Source organism: Sinohyriopsis cumingii, chromosome 16 (genome assembly GCF_028554795.1).
Source record: "Sinohyriopsis cumingii isolate HCF-2022 chromosome 16, ASM2855479v2, whole genome shotgun sequence".
Lineage (NCBI taxonomy): Eukaryota > Metazoa > Mollusca > Bivalvia > Unionida > Unionidae > Sinohyriopsis > Sinohyriopsis cumingii.
Genome location: NC_142976.1, coordinates 79,524,905 through 79,548,424, shown reverse-complemented (window position 1 = coordinate 79,548,424; position 23,520 = coordinate 79,524,905). Strand labels below are relative to the sequence as shown.

The window sequence follows — 23,520 nt, the reverse complement described above, 5'->3', positions numbered from 1 at the left end:
AGAAAACTGAAAATTTTAAATTATATTTATCTGGCAGTTTTACAGGAGGAGTCATGCAAGTCAGACATTGGATTTCCACACCAATGATACGTGTAACATAATTGTGAATCTGAATACATAGGTCACCTTGACAGTTTGCCCTTTTCCCATGGGTGACTGCTGTTATGACTCTATGGTCTTTAAACTAAGTAACAAACAAGAGTGAAAAGCAACAAGATTTGTAAAATTCAACAAATAATTTATTTCCCATGAATACAAAGTGAAAGTTTAAAAAGAACTAATAGTATTGTGAATTAAATCCCAAACAGTCCTAAAAGTTCCATCACAAGTCCAAAATGTATGAAAAGCCAATTGAATTCCAGTGGTGTTCAAAATAAATTCCAATACTGAATGTGTTGATGTACCTGTAGTCTCGATGTGCTAACGTGCCAGTGGCCTGGAATGAGGCGATGTGTCAACAGTCTTTTGATGTATCACAATAACATAATCCCAAATGTCCTTGTCTGAATTCACTATAATACCAAATTAATGTTTTAGTCCAAGGATATTACTGAGCAATTTATAATTCCAGTGAATCATTTAAATAATTAAATCCATCCAAATTAAAAGCTGAACACAACAACATATTGATTATGCTTCTGATGTTAAGGGAAGAATGAGCAATTTTTCAAGTAAACATTGATATAATAAGCTAAGACACAATGATAGACCCAGGACGCAGGTCAGTCTCTTCTCTAAAATATTCAAATTTGTCAACAAGTTTAGGAATTTCTGAGCGAAAAACCAGTACACTCAGATAGAAGTAAACATGTTTACTTCCACTGATAGTGACCTAAACATTTAATCTATGATCACATGTATTATGCTGTTTATTTATTCAGTTAAACTTAACCCTTAGCTTATAGATAGTTTTGTAGCACATGATCTCTGTGCTGAATTGTATGAGAAAAGAAATGAAAATTGCAATTTATCTTTAAACTGCCTCTATATTAACTAGACTTGGTATTCTGTCTTCTCTACATTTAACTTCAAAACATATTAGACTCTTGTTTCGGGGGGAGGAGCAATAACAAAAAAGATGCTGGATATCATGTGAACTATTATCATTTAGAACCAAGAAGACAACATAGAAAGTTTTCTGGAGAAAATCTTATGTCAATTTGACTGTCTGTTTAGGAGAAGTAGTGAAAGCAAAATGTTTAGGATGGCCACTGTGGCAACCATATTGGACTACATATGGGTATTATTGTCATTATGATCAAGTGGACATCAAAGTAAGTCTTCTGGTTAAAACCCCATGTCAATATGACTTAGTGCTCAGAAGGAGTAGTGATAGCAAGATTTTTTATGTCTACCCTGGTGGCCATACTGAATGACAGATCAGCACCATTTTCAGTTAGAACCAACAAACATACATAAGTCTTTTAGTGAACATCACATAAAAATATCACCATCCATTCACAAGGAGGGATGATATCAAGATTTTCAATATGAACCCTTTAGCTGCCAAACTTGATGCCCATGAGGCATATTTTCATTTAGGACCAACTAGACCAAGAGATGAGTTCCATGACAGTCATCCAAGTAGTTTGGGATGAATAGTGATGACATGTTTGAACTAACGGATGGATTATGGACAACACACAATCCCATGATCAGTGGAGCTAATTAAAACCTATTTTTACAACTAGTTGTAGTTGTCAAACATTTAGTCATTATCAAATAATATATTCAGCATTTATGGACTGAACTTACAAATATATGTCTTTACATGAATCCATCTATACAACCCAATTTATTAATCTTAAATCCTAATTTTCTACAGGCCATAAATACTTAAAAACCAAGGACTACTATCAAGAGGTACATTAACAGAAGAGATAGTCATATAAAAAATGAACATTAAATACTTGCACTCAACAGGTTGAATAATCAAGGACTAGAAAATGACATTGGTTACAATATATATATATCTCTAATTAAAAAAACATGTTGCAAGCAAAAAACAAATATATCAAGACATGAAGCTAACTGTATTACAAAACATCATACTTAATAGGTATAGCTACCTGTGTCTCCTAGAAGTGGCATCTTTGTCTCAACATAACAAAGCTTCGATGCAAGATCCTCATCTCCACTATCTTTCAGGGCATCTACTAGAGCTACCAGCGCTTCTTCACATCCTGTATCTAAGATTTTATTCAAGAAAATACACACCCGCTCTCTTCTTCGTAACATTTTCAGCTCTTGGAAGAAACTTTCTACAAGAATTCCTCTGTCAATGAATGTCTTTTTTAAATGTATTGGTTCAATTTCTTCCAATAGGCTACCATAATGAAGAAGCAGATTCACTTTAATCACCTGAGGATCACTCACAACTTCAAACTGCTCAGGAAGGAGGTCTCTCTGATGATCATATGCATCTATATGTAAATAAAAACAGATAATCAAAACAGGCCTTATAATAGGCAAAGTGGAAACAAATCATACACTTATGAATAATTTAGGCAATAATGTAATCAAGTAAAAAGAATTTGATAAATTAAGGTAAAGGTAAAAAAACTAAAAACTCTTATTAAGCTTTCATTGTATAAAAAGATACAAAATAAGGAAGTCAGTTTTAAATACAGCTCCCCTTCATTGTAGCACCATTCATTATATCATATATATACGGATATAACATGGTAATGCCATGGACTAAACATGTTTTAAAATTTAAAACAATTGGCTTAAGTAAGCCTGATATCCCCCATTTGTTTAGTTAATACATGTCAGTTTATGAATCCAAATTCATTAAACTGAAAAAGGAAAAAGAAAATCCTAAACATTAATATGTGTTTTCTGCACATCTTATTTCATATATATGGGATCTCTCTTTCAGCAAAAACATAAATCAAAAATTATTTATACCACCAGCATTATCCATTGGATCTCTTCATGTTGATGGCAGTTAGGGCCTTATTTATGACACTGTTCACAGCCTCAAAATGCATACACTTACTTGGCATTACAAAGGGAGTTAGTCTATGCAGTCAGTATGGATTCCTGGGTCTGCTAGGAACCCCTGGGGCACCACACCTGAAGTCATAACTTGGAAACATTTGAGAGCCTCACTCAAGGGAGACTGAGGTGGCTCAGTGGTTAAGGTGGTAATATTATGACCTGATGTTGTGGGTTTGATACCCACCATTTAATCAGCCTGTACAATCAATAATATGTGTGCAGATCATCTATAATAATCTAACTCCTCTCAGATCTTGATGATACAAGCTTACATAGCAAATATGATTAAATAAATATGACCTAAAGAGCGTTCACAAGCTCAGCTAAACTGATACCAGAACTCATCCAAGATAGTGATCATGTGAGTGAGCTTACATATAAAGTCTGATCAAACTCTAATCATAAACATGGCCTCCAAAGTGTTCACAAGTTTAGTAAATCAGATGCAAGGTCAACTCATTAATAAGCATGGATGTCACTCTTTAAAATCATCTGCAGTTTTGATAATATAAGCTTACATTCCAGTCTGATCAATATCTGATAAAAATAAGACCTCCGGAGTTCACTTCATTACTATGTGTGGATATAACATATAACAGAACATGGCTCATACCTTGATGAGCAAGCATTCAAAAACAAACTTAAAATAATCAGGCAATCAGATGCAATATGTCTCTCATCCAAGGATGACAGATGGATGAATGATAAACAATGGACTGTGGGCCATATTTAAGCTGATTTGGCTGCTGGCCAGATGAACTACAAATATAAATAAAAATAAAATAGTTAAAATTGTTTTGAAATATCAACACTGATCGACTCAAAAATATTAGGTCACAACTATTGTACTTAAATTGGATACTGAAGAAACATGATTTTATGGTCTGTCTATGTCCCTAATTAGCATTTTTATATAAAGTCAATGTAAGATGTTATAATCCAAACAGACCTTTGAAATTATCTGCCTGCATTGTAGTATATCTGTCTCCTAATGTATTCGTTAACTACATACAAGACGTTGAAACTGCATCTAGCACTAAATCCACTGCAGCAGATTTTACATAATGTATCCCAATAATAGATAATAAGGTCAATTAAAAAAGTATATCATTTCATTGTGGAAACATTTACATTCAAGAACAAATTCAGATAGTGGAAATTTTGTTTTGTATTAACTGACAACTAAGTCATATGAATTTATGAATGAATCACAGTATAGAAACCAGGTGTAGATATCATGTTGATTGAACCGTGATTATTCTCTTTGAATTTTAGCAGCAGAGAGGGTGAACAGACTCTAATTGACTTATCTGTCAAATCGCAAAATAAGCCTTCCTCTGAAAATCGCAAAAACTCTAACTGACTCACTCTCAAATCACAAAAATAAGCCAAAGTTTCGTTTCTGAAAATCGCAAACAAAAAAGACTGCGGCGGTGACTGGGGTGCCAAGACAGCATCCTTGTTGCTGCTACTATCCAAAAATTTTATCAAGACCAACTTGGTATCTTGACCGCGGATCATGTAAGTTTATTGTTATAAATCCATGCGGGGATAACTGAGCCTGACTAAATAAATTTCTAAACTTAATTATGTTCATATCTCCGCTGTACCAAGTCTGATGAATATTTCACAGAGTATGTGTATCAACTCCGTTAAATACAGCTAAAATATTGCAGTTATCTCTGATCACTTTTGGTATTTGTGTATACAACTGGGTTACATAAATTACATCTGTGTTTTCTGGTATACAGCGTGAAAATATTCTATCAGGATTTGATTGCCTATCCAGCATTATATCATCGTATACACTAAATTATTAATAAATCTATCAATATCATCTACAGATGACGCTTTATTAATATCAGTAACAAATTCAATAACATCATCACCGTTTTCATCCAACAACTTTGTGTTTTCATTAAAGTCTTTAAGTACACCGTAGCATCGCTGATCATCTACAGATGGAGCTACTAAATACAACTTGTCCCATTTGAGCCATCTCATTATCAAATTAAGCAGCAGTTGCATTTTACCATACCCAGATGGACCTAATATGATCATTCGGACAGAATTTGGTAGCACAGCATGATGTTTGACTGGCTCTTGCTTTCGTGTCACTGAGAAATCAATTACATCCATGTTGTAGAAATATAATAAATAATATGGATTTATATTGTGTGAAATGCAGGGCGCGTACCCCCACAAGTGGACTAACAACTATAATAACAAAAAACAAACGACAAGCAGTAATAGGTAAGTGTGAACGATGTGGTGCAAAAAAATTTAAACTTATTCCTAATCCAAACAGTATTTTTTTATTAAAAAGGAGGTGATATTGCCACACAGTTAGCAACATTACTAGGAACTCCATGGGCTAAGTAGCCAGGAGAAAATCACCTTCCAGGATATAACTACTGCGGTCCTGGTATTCTACTTGACATCAGGTTTGATAACCAAGATCAGCCAAGGCCTGGTGAGTATCCAGCAAACGCTATTGATAAAGCGTGTCACACTCATGATGTAGCTTATATAAGTAAAGATCGTCAGCAGCAACATATCGCAGATGTAAAATTAATTAATGCCCTAAATTCCATAAAAAGTAATCTTTCAAAAGAATCATTAGCTAATTGGTTGGTGAGATCTGTGATGAAGGGTAAGCTTGTATTAGGAGCTGGTAATTAATCAACTGATTATTATTATAAGGGAGTTGATTTATTATAGCCCAAGGGGATACTGGAAAGGTAGAGCAGCGATTAGTAAACTCGCTGAAGCAGCAGGTGTCGAATGTTCTACTCCTGAAAAATGGTTAGCACGACACGCAATATGGCAAATTTACCTACCACCACCTAAAACAATTCATTATGCACATTTTGATGTTAGCGTTCCTAATGAAGTTCATCTGGCTGGTATTTAATTTTTACCACAAAATACTATCAAAATTGGAAGACATCCGATTAACGTATACATATGCGTTAACTGTCGTTGATGCTGCAAGTAGATATAAAGAAGCAGAGCTGCTATTAACTAAAACAGCAATAACTTCTGCATTTGAATGAATTTATCAACAAGAACCCTTATTATGGCCACAGCTACTACAAGTTGATCCTGGCAAAGAATTTCAAGGCGCAGTATCATCATTGATGAAGCAACATAATGTCAAAATACGAAGAGGACATACTGCAATTCATCGTGATCAGGCAAATATTGAACGATTTAACTGAATGCTTGCTGAGCGGTTATTTGGATATCAGTATGCGAAGAAAATAATTCAGGACAAAAGATCTCGCAAATGGGTTGCAAGATTGCCAAGTGTAATAACTGCATTATATAATGAAATTACTCGTGCAACTTCTATGAAACCTATTAGCGCAATCAAAAATAAAAAACCATATACTCGTAAAACAAGGTGATTTTTCAAAACAACCAGTATTAGGTAATTTGACTGTAAGATATTTATACGATCCCGGTGAACTTGAAGGTTGTAAAAAATGAGCGACTAATCCTATCTGTATTACGACACAAAATTTCCACCATGGTAAGATCCGCCGGCAGACCTGCAATCTACAGAATAGATTCAACTGCTCTTCAACACGGATTTACAAGTGAACAATTACAAGTAATTCCTGAAGACACACAATTACCACTTAACTAGCACCTCTGCGCCGATTACATTCAAGACAGGTTAGCATCACATTTTCGCGTGTATGACCAAGACTACTATCTTTTCTCTCCATGGTAAATTGTCTTGAATCATTATTAGAATATTGCCACAACATTATACAATTACAACTTGCACAATGACTATTCTGCTGCTGTTTTAGCGCTATGATAAATTCAACATCGAGATCAAAGTCTCGTTTGTTTGTTTTTTGTCACTTTGTTTATAACCAGCTAATATTTTACTTACTGTATCACTATCATCGAGGACATCATCAATTATTTCTTTAGCGTCTATGACAATTCTCCGCAGCTGAGATATTCTTCTGACTCAAGACACTGCGAGATAAACTAAGTTTTACCACTTGACACGATCATTGACGATCCAAACTCGCGTATCAGAGAGGGTTAACCCCTGAGATGAACGAATTGTCATTGCGTATCCCAGTGTCCATGGATTCTTATCCGCACTCAGCGTATCCTAAACAACACTGACATCAACCAAAACAACATCATTTAATACGAGATTCTGTTTCTCAGTCTGTCCTGGTATATCAATGTCGATATTCTGCCATCGTGTATCAGCTGGCCTATAACACAATGGTACACGTAGGTCTGAAAAATTTTCTTTATGCAACTGAAATAATTGCTGTTGAAGTGTATCACGAACTATCTTTCTACTTGCCACTATTAAATCATTTGTCTCCACACTTATAGAAAATCATTCATAGAGGTTTCTGAAATTATCTTACGCATTATTTCACACTGAATTTTATTCGGTTGTAGTCTGATTAAATTCTTATATTCCCTTAATTCTACATCAAGAGATCTATGATCATCAGTTACTTCTTCATAATAATCCACAAAGTTCTTTAGCCATTTGTGCGGAGATAACCCAACAAACAGCGGTGGTTGTGGTAGTGATTGCCGCACATGACCACAACTGTATTTTTCAATAACAGCCAATCGAGAAACATTTTTAATGTATCTAGCAACACTGTACAGTTCTCATCCCAAATAATTTTTGGATATCTCTCCCATTCTATCAGGAGTCCATGCGTTTCCCTTCCATCGAAAAAGCTATAAGTACATGACTGCACTCCTCGTTCTCGCATGTCTCTTGCGAGTCTGTGTGTAGGTGTTAAAACAACCATATCATCTGAATTCTGTCGAAATAATTTGAGAACCTCCCGGTCCGTTTAGATAGACAGTCTTGTGTCGGGATACTGGATCATACATGGAGGGTGCAGATGATAATTCTGATATCTGATTACTTTTATAATAAATATCATTGGTTTCAACATCTGCGGATTCAGAATAATTATGTAACATTTCCTGTTTTATTCTCCCTTTACCCCACGATACATCATGAGTAGTAAATTGAGTAATTCTGTATATATATATATTTTTTCAATATATAATGAATCCGTTGCAACTCTGCAGTTTTAGGAAATGATCAAATCTATTTATCATTGATAATAAATTTATAGAAACATAAGCGAGCAGTGAGGTTCTTAAATGAGTAAACTGAGGTGACTCACCATCAATATAACCAACAATTGTACCTAATCATGTTCCGTTAGACAAGTAAGCATTTTCTCGACTTACAAATATATCTCTCTTTGTTGCATCGACGATTATAAAATCATATTCAGCATCATCTAGAATTAATCGTGCATAATGTCGTTTATGATCATATGCCCCGCCTTGAGTAAATTTACCGATTATTCTTCTAATGAGACCTTTTGCGGTTTTATCATCAGAACTTTTCTGTGGTGGCAACCAAACTTCTTTCTGAGGACGGTATGATATAATTGCTTCACCTACAATCAACGATATCAATATCGCTGTATCGAGCACATATCGTAATAAAACTATTGGTGCCCAACATTTTTCTGAACTGTGCCTACCAAAACAAACATAACAGATCGGATGAAGACCCTTAGCAAACTCAAATGATACAATACGAGTGAATCCGGTTAGATCAAAATCAGGTAGGGGTCCATTTATCGATACTCTAGTCATCTCATGTGTGGGATGTCCAAATCTTTTAAAACATCCAGAACACTCTCTGTAACCAAGAAAACTTCCCAGATAACACACAACCATATCAACCGAGATAACATCTTTGTAGTCATACTTCGCAGTCCACAATCGACCTTGTCCATATTCACAGCAACTTAGCTGCACGTCTTCGAGAAATTCAAATCGCGTTGGCTTCCACGAGTTTTTATCTCTTGCAAAGTAAGCTGCAAAAGATGGAACGGTGAAACAATTATTTAATAATTGTTCAATATTCTCTGTTGAAAATTTCTGTGCAAGATTTTTCATTTCTTCGTGGAGAGATTCTTTACAATATATTTCACCGTTAGGTCATACAAATTGATCATATTTTTCATCATCTGAACTTTTAAAATAGCCATACCAATACAGGATTGTTTTTACTTATTTCGTTAATAAAATCAAACATATTTCCCCTCCCAGAGTTCTCTGGGGGGTAAAATCTTATGATTCGTGGAAATATTGTTATTGCGCTGGTCCAAGCGTGTGCATTATGATCAATAATTTCAGTTGAGGCTCCTCTCGATTTATTCTTTCTTTTTACTATTATTGGAAATTTTAATTTATTTCCTAACTCGGCGACATCATTTATTGTAGCTCCAGTATCCTTAACTAATTCAGCTCATTTGTTTATTTGTTCACGTTGTTGATCCGTTAACCCATTTCCATGCATCGCGTTTGTAAAATGTTTGATTACTCATTCGGCTGCACAGTTCAGCTTTGAAAATCTCATTGGTGCAAGATCATTAATACTGGGGTTATCATTTAGCTGATAAATTCCATAAATAACCATGGTCATAGGATACTCTCGAGCTTAATATGGTTTATCAATACCAGTCAGCACTCCTGGCTTGGAACTTTTACTTAGCACAGCGGTTTTTCCATTAGCAATGACAGGGTCACGTTTGTCATGAATAATCCACTCAGTGGAATATGTTTCTGCTAGCACAATAAACTTTATTCTGAAAAGAAATCTTTGATCATTGAGATAATCAATAATATTTTTCGCCCGCTCATCGTTCATTGTAGCATCGATGACTTTATCAACACCTTTGGTATTGCGTATAATTTTGAATTTCGACCACACGAGATGACCCATCATCACGAAATTCTTTTTTAGCATTCCAAATATTATTAATCAGATTATTCATCAGATCAACCAAAGCTCACCTCCGTAAGTCAGGGGTTCTTCTATCAAGATCGAATCTAGATTCAGGAAACAAAGTTTTCTAGGTCTCAATTGTGGAAAATCTCTCAAACTACTCCATATTATATTTCAGACAAGTATTTAAATAAAACATATTTTATATATATATATATATATATATATATATATATATATATATATATATATATATATATATATGTATGTATGTATGTATGTATGTATGTATGTATATATAATGACTCAAATAAGGAATCAATGCAAGTGGTTGATGATAGGGTCTTCAACTCCTTGTAACAAATCCTGTGTTAATGAATTCAGTGGACAACATTTACAAAGTGTAAGAAGAGGGAGTCTTGATCCAAAACCATTTTTACCGTGTGATGTTGGAGTTACAGGGAAAACACAGTTGTGTGTGCAATGTAGTGGTAAAAGAAATAGAGAACTGAAAAGATACTATGATAAAAAAAAGTAATGACGATGACAGGCTTATAAAACACGTAAAAGATTATCTCACTAGATTCTTAAAGTAATAATTTAGACAAATTATTATTTCAACAAATAATAGTATATATAAATGAACCAAGAATTTGTAAAGCATGCAATCATCAAGGATTATAAAGCATCTCTTTATGGTGAAATTAGGCACTGTCGACGAAAAATACCGGTTGGTTATGTTAATAATCATGGTTATCTCAGATTTACTGCTGGAAATAAAACATATCTTTGTCATTGGTTCGTATTTGAATGTTTCAGTAGACTAATCGAAGATGGTTTTGCGATCGATCACATTGATGGTCATAAATTTAATAATAATTTATTCAATCTGAGAACTATCGTGCAGAGTCAGAATTCTGCATGTGGTGGGACTGGTAAATATGAAAAAACAGTCTCAAGGAAGGCGGTTAGATCTACAAATACAGAGACTGGCAAAGAAATAATATTTCAATCGATAAATTCAGCGTGGAGATATTTTGATATTAACACCGCATACGGTACAATTTGCTGCAGATAAAATATACAAATCTGCTCTCTCTAAAAAATATAAACAAGATTTTCGATGGCTCCAGCAGAAAGTTCAAGTCAGATTCCAGTCTTGGATTGTTTGGCTTTATTAAGATGTTTAAGTTGGCGATCTGTCAATGATAGCTTGTTTTCACCACCTGTGATCTGACTGTTTTAGCGTTATTGTGGTTCCTGTTGGTTTTTTTTACTGATCCGGATTGTAGCTTTTTAATCTGACCAGGAGTCAGACTGATTTTAACGTGATGGTATGATGACATTTATAAAATACTCGTATTTTTAAATCACATATATTCTACTGGTGCATCAATGACTCTCATTCAACCACCAACACCTTCAAGCAACATTGCTTTGTCGCTAAGTATAACCGCGATTACTCTGCCACAATCACCTATGTGAGCTTGGAAGTGTATATCAATATTTCTTCAGAAGGTTCTTGATGTCCGTTTATCCTCAAAACAACTTCAGACACTCTAAATTTGTCAAATACCATTGGATTTCCTTGCTGATTGTTAAATTTAGCATTATTCTGAAGCGCGATAAATATGTCGTGGTGCTGTCTCTCCGTGCTGTGATGCTATCTGCCACGTGAATAGCCAAGCGGCATTAATTGGGGTGCTATCTGTGGTCATTGTATGCCACGACAGCAATGATTTACCACCTGTGTTCATGAAAGAAAGTAATCGCTGTTCCTCAGTAATCGATGGAATCATTACTGGCATCCATAGCGACAGTTTTGTTAGTGTTACTTTACCAGCATCAACTCCATCAGCATGCCATATCGCATCGTTATCGGTGGGTTTTCTGACAAGCACAATAGTGTGTTTAGCGCAGAATATAACCTTTCTGATATTTCTTCAAAATCCAAAAATATGAGAGTGGAATCGTGCACGAAATCTCCTCATCGTCGTTCAAAATTGCTCGACATGTGGTAAATCCTAAGTTGTGATTTGCATTCACTGATTTTACTGCAGGTGTTTCTGCGTTTCCAGCCTCATTTCTCACATTACCCATGGTTACATTTCTGTGCTCTGGATGATCAGTTGTGTCTTTTGTAAACATCATTGTTGGACCAGCTGATCTTGTATAGTCGTCGGAGTATCTTGCAAGACCAAGTATCGTCATGGCCACATCAGCATTTTCAAGACACGATTCAATGTTTCATTCAATCATCTATATAGCACTGTTAAATAACGCCATTATCCCGTTGTTAACAAACCCAACTCGATCGCCATCTCCGTATGCTGTATCATCTGCTTTTGTGAATCTACCTTCAACTTCGATGAATGCCTCGGAGGGTAGGAAATATCTGCTTGTATCCTGAACTTGTAATTCTATTCTTCCATGTGCATCTGGTGTGCGTGCATCATAAGAATAATACTGATAATCTTTGGGAACTGGTGCATCTACGTCATATGCTGTGTCAGATATGCGCTTGAACATTTTTATTATAGTTATCGTCTAACACGAAGACCACTTCCTGCAATCAGATTTGCAGCTATGCTGTTTTCTGTTTCTTTAGCAGAAGGTACACCAGCCAACTCTGCTAGTTTGTTTTTTTTTGCGGCTTGATTTATTACTTTACTGACATTTGCAGGCATAACTTCAGTGCTGGGTAATTTTACTGTTGGTTGTGGTTGAACCACTTGCGGTGAACCTCTTTGACGTTTACGTATTAATCATGCTATTCTGTCTTTGATTACCAAGAATACCTTACCAGCAGCGTCACTGATTGTACCAGAAGCTTTTTCATGAATAACGTCGATAGCTTTCATTGATAATTGTTTTGCGATTGGTCCTGCTTTTGGAGCTATCCTTGTAAATAATCCCTGAATAACATTGACAAGTCCATTCCCGTAATACGTGCTGTAAACAGGTAATCGTGAATTTACTACTCTGACCATCATGGGTCTGCAGTGACTGTTGTTGTGTATGATCATCTTATTTGTTATTCATTTATCTAATCATGGTGACAACTAGTCACTATAATAATCATCATCGATTTCATCAATAAGCACTTGATAAACATTAATATCCATGATACCGCCTTGAAATAATTGTTGACAAATATCAGCTGCTTCATTGATTATTTCCAGAGAATTATTACCGGCTCGTTTTCCTCCTATGAGAACTTCTAGTCATTGCACATCATCAAGAATATTGTTAGGACAGGCAATAAAACCACTTCCTGTAGTAAAACAGCTACCAGTAGCACTGGTGTCAGGTGCATCATAAAATTCTTCCTTTTTTCTAGAAGATTGTGACTTTTTCTGTTGTGGAGGAATTTGTGTAAGAGATTGTTGTCATTCTATCTGTTGCTGTGGTGAAGAAAGTTGATATGAAGGGCTTTGCTGAATTGAAGGAGATTGTTTTTGTTGAAGTTGTTTCATGGCCATATCATAAAGTCGCCGTACTCTGTCGTAAAGTACTATCTCTGGCTTGTTTTTTGTTGTAATATATGCGATATATCCATTTAATAAGATTATCATCACTTACAATTTCATGACAAGGGATTAAAATATCAGATTTACTAAATATATTTTCTAATATTTTTTTTAAGCAATAGTTCTTCTTTAGTATTTTTAATTTCTTTGATAATACCCTCCTTAAATTTTTCAATCAGTTCAGTAATTTTTTTTTAGGTTTAGGTTTTTTTTCACATCGGCCATTTCAGCATGAACTTTGCCAATACCTTCAAGTATTTCTTCACCGATGGGTGGAGGTTGTGCAGCAGCTATCTCAGTTGGAAGACCTCATAAAATATTTTTTGTTTCTTTAGTTCTTTTTACTATTTTTTCAGTTTGCTCAGCAGTTTGTCTTACTGATGGAAGAAGACCTTCAGTAGCCATTGCAACTCCGTAACTTTTGTAACGGGTCTAAATAACTGTTTTGCATCTTCTGCAAATTCAACTTGGGATTCTTGATGTGCTTGAAGCTTTTCTTTAACAGCATCTCTTAGTGGTATATACTTTTATTATTGCTGCTTGTCGTTCTCACGCTAGTCTCACAGTATAGGATTCTCCAATGTTTGACATAATTTGATGTAACTTATTTTAATTGATAGCAGCAATGAGGTCGCTGTCTTGGCACCCCAGTCACCGCCGCGATCTATTTTTTGAGATTTTCAGGAAGTCTTCTTATTTTTGCAATTCGAGAGTGAGTCAATTAGAGTTTTGCGATTTTCAGATGAAGGCTTATTTTGCGATTTTACAGATAAGTCAATTAGAGTGTTCACCCTCTCTGCTGCTATTTTTATGTTTTGTGAACAATTTGGCTTGTTTTTGACATCATAATTATTGACTTTACAGACATGCATGTAAGTTTGTTCCTTCTGTGCTTTAGCTTTGCTAAATTCTGTAATGTCATTGAGGTGCTGATCAGTATATATAACCAAAGCTTTGAACTGGAGATGACATAATTAATTTGCCAAACAAATTGACATTACTCATTGCACAATAAAAATTACAACTACTGAACAAAAGATATGCACATCATCTCATCAAATCTGTCCTTTCACTGTAACTTATTGTTTTTCATAATCTTCTTTTATGCATCACAAGCATTTTTAACATTTCCTAGATCCCTGCTGCATTATGCTTGTGGCAGTCCTTATCCTTGTTGATATTAACACTTAGGAGATGATGTTACATTAACTGGATACAGGTATACATGTTTACTCAGGAGTCGCCTGAGTTTACTTCAGAATGGAGTTTACTTCACTTCTGTCCATGTGAATTTAAGTCTCAGGCTCAGCCAATGTGGGCATCTGGAAAACATGCCAGTAGCTTCTGGTCGGTTGGTGGTTATTACAGTGGTTTTCCTGGGTTCTTCGTTCACCTGTTATACTGGCCACCATGTATAGCCTATCATGAGTTTGAGAATGGTGTTAAACCCAAAAGAACAATAACAGTAGAACTCTGCTCAATCCACCACGAAGTTAAGTTTCTTGCCTGTGGATAGATTTAGATTGCTGAATCACCAGCCATAACTACTCAAGACTGGTACTGTCTAGGGTCTAATGTTGTATTAATGTCAGTAAGATTCTGCACATCAAGCACAAATACATAAATTATACCATCACACCTATTGTGACTTTAAGAACAATTTGCAGATGCCATTGTTGTTATCATTACCACCACTATCACCACTTGTTATTAATGACAATCAAATCCAGACAATGATTATCACTTATTAGCATTATAGACCAATACGTCATTCATCCTAAACAATCAGGATTACAATGGCAGTTTGCGACATGTACTTTAGTCTGGTTTACATTCATGTTTATAAAGGCCAGTACTTTAGTCTGGTTTACATTCATGTTTATAAAGGCCAGTACTCTAGTCTGGTTTACATTCATGTTTATAAAGCATTACATCATGATCAGTGTTATTCTTATCAGTTTATGTGATCTGGTCATTCACAGTAGCATTGAACATATATTTTACAAAAAAATTGTGGTCGCTGGTCACATTCTGCATATGGTCACTTAGAACTGTAGGCTTATATAATAAATTATTATTATAATTATTATTATTGTACAATTAGGATTATAATTTCTTATAAACAATAACATAGTCACTATATGAGTGTTATTGTCCAATTGCATCAGAGTCAGAGAACATTAAATTCTGAAAAATATCTTCTACCACAAATGGGGGATTATGTTTAGCTATAAAGTTGACAAATAGTGTCTTGGCATGTTTAAGTTCATCAACATTTAATGCAGTTTCCACAAACACTGATTTCAGTGATGGTACATTCATTACTGATGTTAATATGCTTTATGAGATAGGGTTTCAACATGTGTGATGTCATTCTAATCACTGTAACTTCAAAGTCTACTTTATAGGAAAAGCAGAATGCATATCCCTTTGAACTTGATTGCAACACTGAAATTCATGTTTTCAACCATCACTGAATTTCATGTTATATTTTGGTTGCCTGGATTTTGGTGTGTTGGGATTGGCATGCTTTGACATCTTGATAAACTTCAAACACCGAAGTCAAACCAACCCAGTTGTATGCCACTTGAGCTAATGAGTAATCCAATGATAACCAATTACCGGTAACATCTTTTTAATTCTGTCTATGATCATATATAGCATAGACTCTAATCAATCTGACAACTTTGGAAGCAGAACATACCTTGCAGAGAGAATTAAAAGTAATATTTATTGTTTTATTCTGATTGAGATATTTAAAAACCCAACCATAATCAATTAACATCCTTGATATTTTCAGAGTTACTTCTACTCACACAAAATATAATCCACCTTGACAAACTTCAATGAGGAAAAATGGAGAAAAAAATCTGAAAAATTCTCCTGTTCACATATTTGGGCATATTTCATTTACAGTATTTACTGTATATATTAGGACATGATATAAAAAAAAATCCTGTCCCAGAACTTATGGTGAAACTTTCTTCACCTTGGTCATATGTCCCAAGACTTAAGAAACGAAATAAATTTGCATTGAATTTGTGCACCCCCCCAACAACATCAACAACTGCACATCGCAATAAAATAGAAAAACAAAATGCTCATTTGATAATAAAAAGAAAGAACTAACATTTTATTGTTACCATTTATTCCTTTTTTCATCATGTGCATTAAAGAATACAATACATAAATGAACTCATTATATGTAATGTAGGCATCCATACTGTATCATGTATCTCTTATGTCTAATAACACACAGCATCTTCTTCATTGACATGAACATTGAGAAACAAATCGTGTTTGGTTGAGCTCAAAGGTATAAACAAGTTATCTGATTGAAAACTGGATCCAACAAAATCGCAAACAAGTGGGAAATAATCAACCAATATCTTGAAGACAACTGTCATTCATGCATGACATGGTGTTAGGTGCAAAATAACCAAGATTGAATTACATCCAGGTCAACTATATGACAGTACCTTGCAAATAAAAATCATTATTTGAAAACACATTCACTTGAGTGCAAGTGACAATCTTTTCGCTAGCACGGGTTACAAAAGTATCATGAAAGCAAGTTATTATTGTGTATACTATTTAACCACAGAAATGAATGCTCATTTGTTTTAATTATAACTACAGATGCCAAGCACATAGAAGCCTGGGTGGTGAATAAAAACAACTGGCAGCAAGCAGTAAACTCAGGACATCAGAGACAAAGGTTATTTTTATTACAAAGCAAGCTGACCTCAGAAGCTGACTTTAGATTCTTTTATGTGTGCTGATTTTTTTAATAAAATTTCTGAATGTACAAAGACATCATAGATATGGAAGCTAATTTTTCACTAGTATTTATGGGAATTTTGAAAATAAATTGAAACAACGGAACAATTTTAAAAGTGACACAATATAGTGCTTCATACATGGACATCAACAATCTATTGTCGGCCAGAAGATTTCGAGAAAATAAAATCATTTGATGAATTCGTGAAGGCCAGAAGAGAAGCAGATTATTTCGCCGACAACATGATCATTAACATGGATAAAATTCTAGTGTACTTTGATCTCATTCCTGGATGGACTGACGATAAGATGGGAGTCAAAGCACGATAATTAGCACAAATGGTAAAGATTTGAAGAAAAAAATCTGACTTTCATCCTTGCAGTTTCCGCCTCATATGAAGTGTTGCCTCTAATGATAATTTTTCAGGGTATGAGAAGGCTAAAGCAAATATTCATGCACTGAAAGAATGGATCGTATGTGTGCAGAAGAAGGTTTGTGTTCATGAGATAATGCTACAGTGGATGAAAGAGTTTTATCTCAAGTACACAGTGTCACATTTGCCTGCCCGTGATTACGTAAGTCAGGAACAAAGGAATGGGTTAGCGCCATGTGCATGTAGACCCTGCGTCTATCGTAGCAATTCATGCTAGTACAAGAGCCCACTTCGTTAGGTGTCAAAACTAACATGTAGACGTTGGAAGCTTTGTTCTACAAAGGACCCTTGATGCTGTTGTAAATCTCCCCGCTTTGACAGATGGCCTAAGGCTCATCTGTTAATCTGGACCGACTGGGGTAGAATTGATATCCAATCAGAACTGAGGAAGGGTGGGGCCATCAATTCAAACCAGAATTTAACAGTAATTTGGGCTGGGAACGAATTAGTCATTGTGAAGCATCGTGCTGAGAAGTTGTAGCAATAACTCCGAAGAAGCCACTCATGAACTGGCAGGAAAACAAACCTTGGTACATTCAAGGACAGAAAGTTTCGTAGAGATCAGTGAGTTATTTGCTCGATTGTTGCAGAATGTTATGGCATTATAATTGTAATTATGTGCAGTATGTATATTTACTTACTAGAATTGTTAGTACATAGAATTACTTTTGTATTGTTTAATTTACATGCATACTTGAGAAACGAGCTATGATTATGTAGATTGCTATCTCGTAGTCAGAATTAATATTGTAATTCTCTGTCTGGTTACTTCATGGTAAACTAGTGTATTTATTTATGTGATGTTCTAGATTTTGCAATTGTTCAATTAAATTGTAACTTTGGAAATGGTTGCAGTGTGTAATTTTAAATAATATGGATATCTGAATATTTGTGTACACTTGTGGGAGTGTAATGTACAGAAATGTGTCTGTTTGTTGTGATATTGTTCACAATAATGAAATTAAAAATATATTGATGTGACGCAATTTAGTGATGTCTGTATGATAAGTAGGATACCACTCTTTATTGCAACGTTGTTTTTATAAGAACGTGTGTGGTTTTCAATGTGCATGAATGCGTGACCGAAGATGTAGATAGCCTCTATCTGATGATTGATTGTTGATTTAGTGTGAGCGAGATGGCTAATGAAACATGCTAATGTCCTTGTGTTTCTGCAGGAAGCTTTTGGGGACAGAACTACTGGGTAGTCAAGTCCCGAGTCTCAAAGAGACAGGATAGAACAAGGCAGTAGGCCGAGAACAAGCCTAGTTGCTAGACAAAGAGAGAGAGAGAGAAGGGGGAGGAGAAAAGGAAACAATTGGGGAAGAGGATAGGAAGAATCGCAGTATGGAGAACGCCAGAAGGAGGAAAGGAATTAGCAGAGTAGAACACATGAGTAGAAACCAAGTACAGGGGAAAGCCATCTCACACTATAATCACGTGATGAAAAGGTTGTTATATGGTCAAGAGGAAGAAGATTGGTTGAGAAATTAATATCGTTTAAATTGTATTAAATTGTTATTCTTTTGAATTTCACCTTTGTGTTCTTAACAATTTAATTGTCGGTATTGCTGACTGGGGGCTCGGAGCTGTATCTCTCTCTATCACTAATTTCACTTCCTACAAAAACAAGCCAGGGTGGGAATTCCATAGTAATTCAAATAAATATTGGGAGCACCCCACCCCCAACTCATAACAGAACGTTCGTAGAACGCCATACAGTTTTATATTTTTTAAAATAAAATTTCAGTTGGAGTGCATTTTCTGACATGTAAGCTTCAAATGATTTAAAAGGTTTCCCACAACTTACGACTTGAATAATGATCTGTCCCAGAACATAGTGCACAAAAAATTACTTTTAAAATTAATTTAAAGGTGTCTCCAAAATTATGGTGTCCCAACATATATGGCAAATATGTTACGTAAACTAATACCATTACTATATATTTAACTAACATTTTTTTCCTGAACCCACTCAAAAACACACACACACACACACACACACACACACACACACATTCATTTGTATAATACTTGCCATTTTCTCACTATAATATTTAAGTACTTAACGCATTACCTCATGCAAGCATCTTTGGACTCCTCTACACCATTCGCAAGGAAGCGCCTTTTGACACCTCTACTCAAGTCACATGGAAACGCCTTTTGACGTCGGCTATAGACATCAGCGATTTTAAGCCAGTTTTCATAGCACCACCTTCGGGGAAAACCCCCTATTAGATACTACATTCATTTCTGCGAATGACAATTACTTTCAGATCAGGTGGTCACTGTTTATGCACTGGTTGATATCTGCTATTTAAAGTAACTGGGTCATAATCTCCACTCTCCAAAATGGTGGTCGCATATTTCATTCAGTACTTATAAAGTTTTTACGATTAGAATCACAACATTGAAAGATTAAATAACCTAGGTAAAGGCTCTGATATTGATGTAGGCAGCAATTAATTTTTATTAATTACCAAATTCAGATGATTTAGTGATGTAGACGCAGATGAAAACTTGTAAATTTCGAGTATGAGAAATGGCATCTACGGTTGTCACGCGGCCTCACTGACATGACGGTGAACGAGTTCTCTCAAGATTGTAAAGCACATAAAAAATTCTTCCATGATAAATAATTACACAGCTATAACAATCGGACTTTACTATTAAATTCTTCCACATATAATAGATGTGTACCAAAAATGTAAAATGGTTAAAATTGCTGTTAAACGTAACATACACCACACTGCTCAACAGTTCACTGGCAGGCCTATGCATACGGAATCGACTAGGTAACAGGTGTTCTATTTATAGCGTGCTGCACTTTGTAACTTTGCTCTATGAGGTAAAGGGTTAATGTAGTTGGAAGTTTTGGACCCTAACTCCATGTACCACCTTATAATGAAGAAGAGCTGTATCTGTTTCAAACAAATTTTCATGTCTTGGAAAACATCTAACCTATTTAAAATATTGTGCATGAAACTTTCACAAACATGTAAATGCTTTTATCACTTTGACCTTACCCTCAGAGTGGTCTTCTTTGTGACAACATACTTGGACATCTATGCAGATTATACCAGTAGGGAGAGTTGCGAATATGTTTCTTTTTTTCAGTAGACCCAACACAAAGGTTTTCATTCTACCATGTTGGCAGAATAATTTTAATGTCTCCCATGCATGTTTGTTTAGTGGCTGAAGATGTATGATGACACTGCCAGATTTCACATCATTAAGGACTGCACACAATTCATCAATAAGTCCTCCTGCAGCATTTTTCAATGTGTCAGTGATAGCCTGCTCTGTTCTAAGAACTGTTTTTCCATACTTTTTCAGTGATATTTCTACTGAATAGCATGACATTTCTGTAACTGGTGCTGAAAATTAAAAAAAAATGTCCAATAAACAAATTTTGTTGTTAGCATAAATTGTAATATCTATGCTTAAATGCATATCCCTTTTCACAGAATATTTAGGTGAGGTCAAATGTTGCCATATGTGCATAACCTTGTTTTCTGATGTACAATGAGGCCATCAAAATGAATCTCTCTGTGTCTGTCTGTCTCTCTCTCTCTCTATATATAAAGTCCTCTAAAGGAACTTTGTTTTCTGAATTCACTGTGTTCAGTTTCAAGGAGAAAATTGGAGGGGGGATAACAATCCATGAGGAAGACTGTTTAATTGTGTAAATATGCAATCAAATATCAAATTCATTTTTATAAAACACTTTTGCCCGACTTTGAATTTATTACTTTACGGTAACAAATTATTAAAGCTCTATGGGCTCAAACAAAGTAACAGAAAAGAGTGAAAACCAAAACATTTTGTAAAATTCAACCAATAGTTTCTTCCCCTTGAATAAAATGTGAAGAAATGTAAAAAGAACTTATGACATAGTTGCCAACCCCAGAGTATACAAATACTGACTGCTTATTACAAAAATACTGATTTTCAGGAAAAAATACTGATTTTTAAAACTTTAATGTAAATGTAACTACTTACATTAAATACAACCATCAGTAAAACTGAATGAAAACTTGGTTAATAATTTAATGTCAAAGATACATGTGTTGCACTCTTGCACCTTCTTAATAAGTCATCAGATACAGGCTGTTTATAGGAGCCTTTTCCACACCATGTCTGCTTAATCATTACTGATTCCAGTGTACCATTTTTCATTCATGATCTGAATTCTGTGTAACTGTTTTATTAAGGAACTAAAAATCCTCCCACAATCAGCATTAGAGTGTGGTAAAGAAAGAAGTCATAATATAAAATAACTCAGATGACTATTTTCGTTCTAGCACATGAGTAATCTTTTTTAATTTTACTGCCTGGAAAAAGTGTGCAAAATAAATCGCCAGCCTCACCAGACACTGAAAGAAGAAGGTTACTTTTTAAAAGAAATTTTGTAAAATAAACTTGATTGAATTACATTAAGGTTCACTGAGGTATTTATAAATGCTGCATGTTCATCCTGTGCTGTTTTTGATGATGAAGCAGCAAGGTGATGTTTATTGGCTATTCATGCTGTTTTATGTCATGGGCACCTCAATACCCAATAGTGAAATCACAATTACACAATTTGCAAAACGCAAATTTTCTCCTATACAAGATGTTTCAAAATTTAAACATGAGTGCATAATTGTCCTTCCAATTCTGTTTTCTTTGCTGTAGAAAATTCTGAATATTCTGCTTTCCTTTTCACCATGACAAAGATAAGATACAGTGATAGTGGCACATGCTTTGCTTAATCCAATATGATGGTAAAAGACTGGCATGAAAGCTCGATTTCAAATGAACCAATCATATTTTAGAACTCAATATCCCTATAAGCATGCAACACATTTACCCTAAGAATTGAACTGGGTACCAGTTCTAAACAGGAAATTGCAAGGAAAGTTTTAATTAATTTTTTTCTTTTACAAAAAATGGATCTTTAACATAAAAACTGTACACCCATATTCAGTTCCAAAATACACAACAAAATATGGGAAAAATGGGAAACATGACAGCTATATTACAGTATTGTGAATTAAATCCCAAATAATCCTAGAATTTCTAATACAAGTCCTAATGATTAAAGTTCTGAACAAATTTTACTGATATTCCCAAAAAAACTATGCTGGAAGTGTTGATGTGCTTATGTTAACTAGTGTTGTGGTGATGTGCCAACAGTCTTTTGTGGATCACAATAATACAATCCAAAAATATATATCCTTGTTTCAATTTCACTATAAATCCAAGTATCTATTTCCAAGAATGTTATTTTTGAGAACTCTGTATTTCCAGAGAAGCATTACTTGAATTAAATAATTTTAATAAATTCCAGCACAAATGAAATACTGGATGCAACAATGATATAACTGATTCTGCTCTGATCTTACAGCAAAAATGAATAATTTATAGAAAAACAAGATTATATAATCCTCTACTTGACCTCAGGTCACAATCAGCATTTTCTAAATAAACTAATACCTAATGGAAAATTTCATTCTGGAAGATTCCAGATGTTTACAAGATGTTTAGAAGATGAAATCTTAGTTATAATTAGAATGTCTGTTTCTTAAAATTAAAATATAAAATGTTATAAACAACAGGTGGACCCCATATTTCATGGGCAACTTCCAATGTTATAGACCAGACTGAGATAAACATGTTGTTTACAAAACCAAAATCAAATTATTCTGGTCACATAGAAAACAAACCTATTTTGGACAAGGTCAAGTCCAAAATACAATTATCGTAGCATATAATGAATAAAAAAATAATACTGAAATTTAAATCTACATAATTCTAATAAAAATAGCAAGGTTCACTGCATCTTTCATAATTTAGCAACCATAAAGAAAATTCTTTTATTATTGTAGCTACAAATAATAATAAAACATAAGTACATTACTTGATCTGACTCAATCATGAATGTAAACATGTAGATCAACATTGCTTGATA

General features: G+C 34.6%; 1 protein-coding gene across 1 annotated transcript in view; it reads right to left on the bottom strand.

Moving 5' to 3' along the window:
* The window catches only part of LOC149780868 (uncharacterized), a 144,048-nt gene that overhangs the window by 61,035 nt on the left and 59,493 nt on the right, over window positions 1-23,520 (bottom strand). The window contains exons 7-8 of the mRNA XM_089936239.1: window positions 20,594-20,944; window positions 2,070-2,423 (exon numbers count right to left, since the gene is read on the bottom strand). Of these exons, the coding sequence (XP_089792365.1) occupies window positions 2,070-2,423; window positions 20,594-20,944 (705 nt within the window). The remainder of the gene's footprint in view (window positions 1-2,069; window positions 2,424-20,593; window positions 20,945-23,520) is intronic.